The following is a 10,492-nucleotide window of genomic DNA, read 5'->3' on the forward strand; positions in this document are numbered from 1 at the left end:
AAATGATATCACTGTTTAAATGTATAGTATTGGGGTTGTTCATGTAATAGTATGAGAATGTCTACTTAATAAAGGGGGGATGTCCACCCAATGGTTTATTTTATTTTATTTTATTAACATTGTAAAATTTGTGAACTGTTTTATAATATTTAAAACATTAACTTTTAGTAAAACTAACTGTAAATATTTATATAAGAAAATAACATAATTATATGATCTCCAACCAGAACACACAACAAGTAAGTGATTTTGGACCCATTGATGTTGCACTAATGTAATGTAATGTACTGTTCCCAAATGAAAGTCAAGATATTATTCCTATATAACAATCATTGAACAGAACTATAATAACATATGGCTGTATAAATGTACAGAAGAAGGAGAAGCCATCTGGTGGTGTTGGGGGGGGTAATTCCACATACATGTACATATTCTCTCTCTCTCTCTCTCTCTCTCTCTCAATTTTAACCCTCCCTCAGAGTCATCATCAGTAGTAATATTGAAGAGCAGTATTGATTGATGTGTATTGTATGTATGTAATGTATGGAGGCGAGGGAGGGAGATGAGCTGGCAAGGGATGGGAGTTGAAGGTGAGCTGGCAAGGGATGGGAGTTGAAGGTGAGCTGGCAAGGGATTGGATGGAGGAAGGTCATGAAGAGAGATAGGATATGTATTTATACTCTCTCTCTCTCTCTTTTACTTCCTATCCTTCCCTTTGGCCCCCTTCCTAATGGTACTATTCTACTCCTACCACCACCACCACCCTCTAATTCTTCTTCTACTGCTACTACTTCTACCCCCTCTGGACTCAACAACTCTCCTTCTCCCCCCCTCCACCTCTGGATACGTATATACACATATACAAGTGGAAGTGGAAGGGAGCTGGAGGACGAGGAGGATGCAAGAGGAACAGGGGAAGGGAAAGGGGGGCAGTGCAGAGAGGGAACAGAGGAACAGGGATGGTGTGGGGCCAGGCCAGGACAGGCAGGGGTAGCCCACCCCCTCTCTTCCCCTCAAAGGTAGGGGAGTGGGAAGGGGGGGTGTTGTCGTCGTCTTTGTCCTCCCTCCCCTCCGCTACCCCTTTACCGCCCCTCATATTTCCTTTCCTTCTTCTTTTCCTTTTCTCTCTCCCTCTCTCCCGTGCCCTTATTCTTCTTCTTCTTCTTCGTCCCCTGGCTGCTGATGCTGCTACTTCCTTCCTCTCCTCTCTCCCCCCTGTCCCCGTATTCTCTCTGCCTCTGCCCCTGTTCTATTCTACCGATGGATGGATGGATGCCAACTATTCTCCCCCTCGGTCTCGGTCGTGGTCTCGATCTCTGTCGATCTCTGTCGATCTCTGTGTAAGTGAGTGAGTAAGTGCGTCTGTGAGAGTGAGTGAGTGCATCTCTCTGTGTGTGTGTGAGAGTGAGTGAGTGCATCTCTCTGTGTGAGTGTGTGTGTGTATCTCTCTCTCTCAGAGTGTGTGAGAGAGTCTGTCTGTGTCGGTCGGTCTGTCCGTCTTTCCCTTTTGCCGTCTTTTTCTCCTTCCTCTTCCTTTCCTCCCCCCTCCTTTTTTCCCTCCTTTTCTCCCTTCCCCCCCTCCATTCCCTTCCCTGCCCCTTTCCCTCCTCTATTCTCTATTTCTAAGTCTCTTTTCCTCCTATTGCTGTTTCCCGTGCCTCCTCTGCCGCGCTCGCTCTCCCTCTCTCTCTCTCTCTCTCTCTCTCTCTCTCTCCCACTCTTGTCCAGGTCGAGATGTCACACGACCCCCCCTCGACTGCCTCCGACCCCGTTCTCTTGCATCCGGAACCCCGCCCCGCCGCTTCTGACCAACTTAATAATGCTAGTAGTGTAATGGACGAAGAAAAACCCCCGCCGGTCTCGCACTCTGCCCCTCAGGGTGTCGTGGAACAGCCACAGAAGGATATTAATCCAGAGGAGGTGGCAGGGACAGTGCTTGAGGGTAGTAGTGAGAAGCCAGGTTCAGGTGCTGCTGCCCAGGCTCCTGTTTCTCAGGATGACCGTTCTGCAGAGGGAGAAGAAGCAGAAGCAGATGACGATGGCGAAAAACTTAGAGAAGCAGAAGGAGAAGGAGATGACGAGGACGAGGGAGAAGAAGCAGTAGTAGAACAGGAAAAAAAACAGAGGGGGAGAAAGAAGCGACCTGAAAAAGTGAAGAAGGAGTCTACTGATGACGAGGTGGAGCAAGATGTCAAGACACCTAAACGTGGTCAGTTCACGGCAGAGAAGAAAGCAGCGGCCTCGTTTGCGTCAGACAGGCCTACGCGGGAGCGTAAGACCATTGACAGGTTTATAGCTTCAGCTGAAAAGGACAATACTAAGGAACTGGAGATAAAACAGGTACTTCAGGAGTTCCCTTATTGCCGAACCTCCTGCTAATCTAGCTATCCCCACACTTTCAGCATCATTGCTTTCAGGGGTTATCTCTTCTGAGTGTGATTATGTTGTAAGGGATTTCTTACACCCTCAGCTGTCCGACGCATTTGTTAGGGGGGGATTTCTCATGTCTCCTCACCTTCCATGGCTGGCTTCACTATTCGAGTGCTCTTTGGATTTAGACATCTCATTCGAACCCGAGAGCCTCAGCGAAACTTTTCGCCAGGCTGGTTGGTCACTCATCCCTACTTTCTAGGACGATTTGTATTGGTGGATGCTGTAGTGTTTTCTTCCCACACCAGATATTTTTGTTGTTTGGTCAGTGTACTTTCAAATTTAAGTTCCTGTCGGTAGTCATCGCCCTAATATTCCTTTGAATTAGTGCCTTCCTCCTATTTTTGATTTTTATGATATGCTCGTTGCTGTCTTAGCTGTTAGGGCACGCTCTCTGAGAAGGCCATTTGAAGCTTTTTCATGCTGCTGGGTTACGACTTCATAGTTCTTTTCTGCGTGATATTGTTTTAAATGCTGCACTCAGTTTTAGGGCTTGCTGGATTGTTAGTTTTCTCGCTTTTCCTTTTTGAGTATTAAGGGTGTCTTCTGATCCCCTCGGAATATCCGCAAACAAATAGACGTTGAAACATTAAATAGCTCGATAAAGATGTCAGTACCCGCGATTTCATTTTTAGAGTTTCTATCTAAGAGTGAAGATGGTTCTTTTTTCTGCATATGCAGTGCTTAACTGCTTCTCCTCTCTATGTCATCTCGCATTGTTTTGCAGTCCATAAAGCATGCGTGTACAATGTACTTCTTTACTGTTTAGTGAATGGCTTCTTTTCGGTTCTATCGTAACCATACTTTTTTCGTTTTTCATTTCAGGGTGATGGAACGCCATTGAAGGACATACCGAATGGTAAATTAAATTTAGTATTGCTCTTGTCTCGAATAGTTTGTAGAGATGAATTGTCTTTCATAAACTGTTCTGTTTTTGACTGGGTGTGCGTAGCGTATCAGTGTATTTATCAAATCGGTTTTTGGGTTTATATTCTCTTAAACGTATTAGTTGTACATTTTAGTGTAGTTTGAGCTTGATATGACACGTTTGGTGATCCTGGAAGTCATGTGACCTTTACAGTTGTGTACAAGCTCAGCAAAAGGTTCAAGCATGATGAGACATTGAGTCAACTACATTCAATTCTGTTCAACAAGCGAGGGAAGGTGCGTTATTGTTTGGATTAAAATTTTAAATTTGAAAACTTAATTAATTTAAAATGTTCAGCTCGTGGTATTGATGCATAATCATTGGAAGAAGATTCCTTGTTTCCTTGTTGATACTATTCCATGTGCTTGAAGTGAGATAATTAGTCACTAAATAGATTATATCTTGTAGTCCTCTCTGATTGTGCGAGTTTTCGAGATTCCAACAAATGCTCTAGAATGCAATTCAAATCTGCTTAACCATCCATATGCATGTAGTAGTAGTGTATTTTCATTTTAGTCAAAAGCATTGTCTGCGTGCGTGTTGAAGTAGTCTGTACTTTTTGGTCATCCTGATGACACTGGTAAGAGGTTTTGTTATTGAAAGAGTTTGACTATGATTATCATCTCGTCAAATTTCTACTTGGGATTTTTTCAAAGTACTGCCGAAACTTAAGTTATTTTTAGTTAATCGTTTTTGAAGTCATTGATGGTAAGCCGTGATTTTTGTTGGACAGCTTAACCATTTTATTTTTTGCCTGTGTTTTTCTCTGAGGTTGTAAAAGTGAATTTGAATGTTAAGTTACCAGCTGGAGCTTTTTAATTCTAATCTCTATTTCGCTGGATGCCAAGACATTCCCTTCAGACAAATATAAAAATAAAAGTGAGACATGATATGAGGCGCTATATGATATAATTCTTTCAAGAGGTCTTATTTGTTTGTTTGTTTGTTTATTTGTTTCAATTGGGAAAATATGGTGGATAAATATGTCATGGGTTTTTTTTCTCTGTCCTTCGTGTTATGTTATACGACGTCCATTGGTAATAGTAATAACGCTTGTAGATTTTGCTAAGGATTTTGATGTTGCAGAAATGAGTCTAGACTTGTTTTAGTGTATTATTTGTGGTTGAGCATGGATTGTTTTAATAACTATGCGGGATCTACATTCGAACGACTTGGAGGTACATATTGACACCCTAGTTATAAGATGTATAGAGCAGGCGGTGATGACATGGAGCTCAATAAAAGCATAGTGATTGCAGACGTAGAAACTTATGTCAAACGTTTTTCTGTGCATTACTTGAAATAATGCGCTACTGTATGCTGCTGTTGAAATTCAACTAGATGATCCTCTTACACATTATTTTTCATTCTTAGCACTTTGAAGGTTCTGTGATTGTCTTGATGAAGTTTATTGAATTCCTGAAACGTTCCTAGTTACTTGCATTTCTACTTGCATTCTCACTGCGATTCTTCGCTAGGATGGCGCGGATTCTTAGAAGAGTTGGCTTGACTTTGGTTTTTCGTTGCCTTCCATTTTTCGGTTTTGTGGGGTTCAGAGTTGCTTCCGAGATGTTGGCATTCTCCCTGTTATGGTGCTTTCTAATTTTCGCATCGTTGATATGATGAATACCTGACTGTTCTTACGTGTAGTAAGCCTTCAAGATGCTGTCAAACGGAGTTTTATAGTGGTGTATTGATGCAGGCTGCTGTTTTGAAGCGACACATCCTGCAATTTTCCGGATATGTGTGGAGTGAAAACAAGGTATGACCTGAGTCAGTTGCTTCGTGGCACTCCCCGTCAGTGTGTCTCTGTCATTCTTATGCTTTTCGTCGTCAGCTTAGAATGTCTCTTGCCTCTATGCCGTTGCTTAGTTTTAATGCAACGTAACATGTTTGTTTCAGGAGAAAGAGAGAGCAAAAATTCAAGAAAAGCTTGAGCGTTATACAAAGGATAGTTTAGTGCAATTTGTGGATGTATTGGACATTCACGTGTCGAAAACCCTCAAAAAGGTACGGTGCGTCGATGGTAAACATGCCGCTTGCTGTTTCTTGCAACATTCTTCTCGTGTTGTTCAGAAATAACAGTCGTGTCTGAGTATTCCTGGCGAACTGAAACATGAATGCAGGAGGACCTTGTGGCTAAAGTGTTAGAGTTTCTGGAGAAACCTCACCGAACGACTGATACTTTGTTGGAATTCAAGAATCAGGTGAGAGCGTGTGCAGTTGTCCCTTTCTTAGTGGTTTTCTGTCTGATACACTGGCACTTTCTCCCATTTCGTATTATTTCTTGATTAATTATGCACTCTTAATAGGGTTACTAACGTTTGATGCAGTTACTGTTGCTCTCATCGATAGTTGCATAATGGGGATGCTTTAAAGTGCCAGCGTATAGTTACACTCTTTAATACTTTTTTAGCTGATATACACAAACACACACTCACACACTCAGTTTTCCCCCTTTTTTTCCTTAACTCTGATCAGAGCAATGAATCTTTGAAATCTCTCTCTCTCTCTCTCTCTCTCTCTCTCTCTCTCTCTCTCTCTCTCTCTCTCTCTCTCTCTCTCTCTCGCTCTAAGTTAATTGCGTATATTTCAAGAATACTGAACAAAGGGCTTTGAATAGGAGCGCACCTCCTTAGGAAAGAGATCGTCATCAGGAAAGAAACCAGGAAGACCTAAGGTATGTTGATCGCTCAATGCTCGCGAAGTTCGAGAAGGATGCTGTTGTTTGAAGGTCTGATATTGACACCATAGGTTTGATTAGAACTATTTTGTTTCTTCATAATGTGTGAATATTTTAGTGTTAATGTCGAGGCCAATAACAACATTTTCAGATTCAAAAAGCTGAAGGGAAGTCCACTCGAAAGCGTGAGAGGAAGAAAGCTTCCGACGATGCAGATAGCGACAACTCTGAGAAGGACATTGATGGTGCGATAGTGGAGGAAGAGTCGGAGAAAAAGCGTTTGGACTTCAAGGATGACACCGATAATGATGAGTCGATGGATGTGGAGAAGGAGCAAGTAAGAGATTCCAGCACAGTAATTGAGGTTTGTCTTATAACGAACAGTAATTTTTAGCTTCGTTGTTTAAATTCCACTTTTTCAGTGTTTTAATTGCTTCCATTCCTAATTTACTAGTTAAACCTATATTAAAATATACTTAACTGGGAGTTTCAGTTTCCTTTCTTTGCATTGATTGTTGATTGTGTATAATTCACAATCCAGCAAGATTCTGAGGAAAGACCTGCCGAGGAAGAGGGGAATCAAGTGGATAAGGAAGTACACAAGCCCCCAAGAAAAAAGTCCAAGGTTGGGGCTCATGACGTCACCCGGAAGTCACCATCAAAGGCCGCCGATAGAGTTTATTCAAAGAAGTTGAAAGCAGAAGCCTCAAAACGTGTATCCTCATCTACAGCTTCAAAGCAATCCCGTAAGACTCCAGGAAAAAAAAATTCACTTGAAGACAATGGTGAGAACTCTATTTCGTCTTTACTCTGGTGTTATTAGTTTCTCTACTATCGCGCCATTGACGGGCAATGGATCAGTGGGACCACCTCACTTATTCCTGTTTTAGTTGTTTTGAGATTTTTTTGATACGTCTGTTGCATTACTCTACTTCTGCGGATGCTTTCCATTTGGTTAGCACAATTCAAAATGCTTTCAGCATTGTATTCGAATAATTTTATATTTTTGGTGGGAGGTAATTCCAGAGTCAATTTTGCGGTGCATATTGACGTCTTAAACATTTGAGAGTGCATCATCGTGAGGAGCTTTTTAAGTTGGTATCTCGGGTTTTCTGTGTTATTGGGTGTTATCATTTCCCTGATACGTGTTTGCTTAGGCAGGGTTACTGAAAGTAGTTTCTAACCAATATGCATGATTGTTGCAGATGCAGGGAAGAAGTCTATTGTGAAAGGCGGTGAGTCAAATAAATCTGCAATTCCCTCTGATGGGGAACTGCAGGCTAAGATCCGAGAGCTTCTCAGAGAAGCCGACTTCAGTAAGGTAAAAATGATTGTTTGTCACTGATGTTTATGTCAGGAAGGAAATTTATGCTTCAGTGGGATGACGTCACTCGATTTTCTGATGTGTTCGGGCTTACTGTAAGTGTTTATAAACTTGTAACCACCACAATTGGTTCTACAATTGTATCACACAATTATTGATAACCCTTCTCATTCGTTCTCAATGAGTTTAAATGTAGTAGTTAAACCCGCAGTTGGTCGCTACTCAGATAGATGAGAGCGTGGTCGATCGTGGTTGTGGAAGCCTGTTATTGATGGCGTGTTTCTGTTGATTGAGTGTGCTTCTAATTGACTTCAGAATAATTTTTTTATCTCACCTTCCGCTTTGGTAATGATCGTGCTGGATAACTTTGAGTTGATAGTTAATTCATTATTCATTATGCTTGGTTCATTTCGTCTCTAAAAGGCTCTCTGAAATTTTCTGGCCGTTACTTTTCATTCCTTGTGATCTCAACTCTTCTTGTTTCCAAAGCTAACTAGCATACCCTTGTTTTATTGACACTACAGGTTACGTTCACAGATGTCGTTTCCCAGCTTGGTGAGATTTCCATGATTATTTTTCTTGTTCATTCTGTCATTTATTTTTAGTTAAGTTCCTGATCTCAAATCCAGTAGTAGCAAGACCTGGTAGAATTAAAAGTTGATGCTGAAATCTTGTTGTAGATAAATCTGAAAGTTTTGCATTTTTTACTTGGATATTATGAGTAGCACTGATTCCCTTCTTTCATGGCAGAGAGGATATTTGGAGTCAGTCTCGTTGAGCGAAAAGGACACGTTAAAGGACTTATTAGGGATGAAATCAGCAAACTTACTGAGGCAGAGGAGGAATCGGAGAAAGATGCCGAAGAGACCGCAGAAGATGAGTAACCCAATTTAAGCAGTAGTGAGTTTAAGACATTGTTATTCCAGCCCCATTTAGCCATTATTGTGAAGTCCCACCACTGTAGTCTTTCCCATGCGGCAAAAGTAGATGGAAAGTAGGGGCACTTCAGTGCTGTTTCACGCTATTCACAAATCCCTACTTCTTGAGGTGGGTTCCTCACAATAACAGTTCTTTTCAGAAAGGGGAAGCTGTTGCACTTACGAATTATAATTCACTGTTTTTCTTTATTGTTATATCGATGCTTGTCATTTACTCAAATTACTGGATTACTTCGGTAACTCAAGTAAATTAATTTGTGCCAGTTTTGACGTATCAGACGGAACTAGGTCCATTGCTGAATGCATGTGAATAGCTATCTTATCTTTTAGTACTTTTTATTATTTAACATCTTTCTACTGGCGGATTCTTCATCAAATATTTATGTATGAATCAATTAATGATGTGTGAATCTTGCTAACTTTGCTGTCAATATATGAATTTGTAGATTGGAATTCAAGAGGACAACGCACAATTTTTTTTTGAGGATAATTTGTGAAATATGATGTTCCAACTTTTCTCATAATCAAACTTAAATGTTCCGTAATATATAAATTTGTAGTGAAAATCAAATGATATATTACAGTTTTTTTTATTGTGAAGTGAAATTGATTGATTTTTGAATCCCAGAATTGAGATGTGACCTCCCCTCACCATGACATTTGCATGGCTTCACTGTACTTTTAAAAGAAGTGTGCTTGAGCTATTTTTCTTATATCAAAGCATAAGTCGGGTGATAAGTGAATCAAGGTTTTCTTAACTGAGGAATGTTCAATTCTTGGGCAGGTTGTAACGTTGTGGTTTAATGTTATTTTGTTGTCTATTCAATTTGTTGAAATGATCAGAATTGGGTGAACTAATTGAAAAACATGTTTTGAATTGTTGGTAAATGCTTGTCTAAAAATTGAAATATCATTGATGTTGTGCAAATACAATTTTAGAACATCAAATTGACCCACCTAAAGATTAAATTTACAATAAAATAGAAACAATTGTTAATTATTTTCATCATTTGTCATCTTCAAAAAGTCCTCTTCTTGCTATATTTCTTAAGCCACTATGTCTTCCTAATCACCACTATTGCATTCCTAACTTCTCATCAATGTAAAACAATTGACATGCTTTTTTTCTATCATTGTAGTTAATCTCTCAAACTCAAATTCCAAGCTCTTGTTCTATGTTGATCCATTATAATATTTTCTAGGAGTTCCATTCTCTACTCCTCTTTCTTCTTGCGTAATCAACACATCACTAAGTGAAAAATTGACACATTGGTGAGGGAGTGCACTACCCCAAGTAGTGTAGGAGTGGAGCAAAGCAAAACAAAGACAAGTGGGTCATTTATGTTTTATATGTATTAATTTAACATATCCCCAGTTTTATATTCAACTTCTTTGTTTTGTAGTTTGAAATACATTTTTATTACTATTGTACATCATCAAATGAAGTTTTGCAAAATATAAATATATTTTCATTTAATATTGAATAGTTCTAAATTGAATATAATAATCACAATTTACTTTATTAAAAAACTTAATCATTATAGGATTAATTTCTTGTACAAAAAAAAAAAATCCTTAAAAGAAAATAAAGTTTAGAAACTATAAGAAAAGAAAAAAAGAAGCAAAAAGAACGAAAAGTAAAGAAAAGAAAAGAAAAAGACACACACATATATTGAAAATTTGTGCAAAAAATCATCAATTCTAAACTTAATACTTATCTAAAATTAAAAATTCCAACTATAGATTATTTATTTATTTATTTACTTATTTGTTTATTACATAATGATGTACAAAAGTAATATTATCATAAAAAAGCAAGGAAAATTAATTTAAAGTTTTTAAAATTTTTATTAAAAAAATATAATTTTATAATGGTTTATCCAAATTTTTACAAATATAAGATTATAAATATGTGTCAAAATGTAATACAATATTACAAATGTTTTACAAATACAAGATTATAAATATTTAAATTATCGTTTTTATATTTTAAACACATCAAAATGATAATTACCTAAAATATTTTTCAAAATAAAACTTAAAATTATGCTTTTAAATTTTATTTATGAAGAAATAAATATGAACCAAAATATTTATAGGACAAAAATGGTTAATTGCTTGACTTCAATATTCAAATATTTTAAATATTTTATTTAGAGAATTAATATTTTATTTAGAGAATTAATATT

General features: G+C 38.4%; 1 protein-coding gene across 2 annotated transcripts; it reads left to right on the top strand.

The window, feature by feature from the left end:
* The first annotated feature begins 1,499 nt into the window (after positions 1 to 1,499).
* Positions 1,500 to 8,498, top strand: LOC112291427 (DEK domain-containing chromatin-associated protein 2). Of its 2 annotated transcripts, none has more exons than XM_024538789.3 (12): positions 1,500 to 2,340; positions 3,256 to 3,289; positions 3,512 to 3,594; positions 5,061 to 5,120; positions 5,261 to 5,368; positions 5,485 to 5,565; positions 5,982 to 6,038; positions 6,193 to 6,405; positions 6,583 to 6,826; positions 7,247 to 7,362; positions 7,890 to 7,920; positions 8,116 to 8,498. In XM_024538789.3, exons 1-12 carry the CDS (start codon positions 1,735 to 1,737, stop codon positions 8,247 to 8,249), a joined length of 1,767 nt encoding a protein of 588 aa, XP_024394557.1. In that variant the 5' UTR covers positions 1,500 to 1,734; the 3' UTR covers positions 8,250 to 8,498. The 2 variants fall into 2 exon arrangements, with proteins under 2 accessions (XP_024394557.1, XP_024394558.1); XM_024538790.3 differs by having other exon boundaries at positions 6,193 to 6,378.
* The last annotated feature ends 1,994 nt before the right edge of the window (positions 8,499 to 10,492 follow it).

This window comes from Physcomitrium patens, chromosome 14 (genome assembly GCF_059467195.1).
Source record: "Physcomitrium patens ecotype Gransden chromosome 14, ASM5946719v1, whole genome shotgun sequence".
Lineage (NCBI taxonomy): Eukaryota > Viridiplantae > Streptophyta > Bryopsida > Funariales > Funariaceae > Physcomitrium > Physcomitrium patens.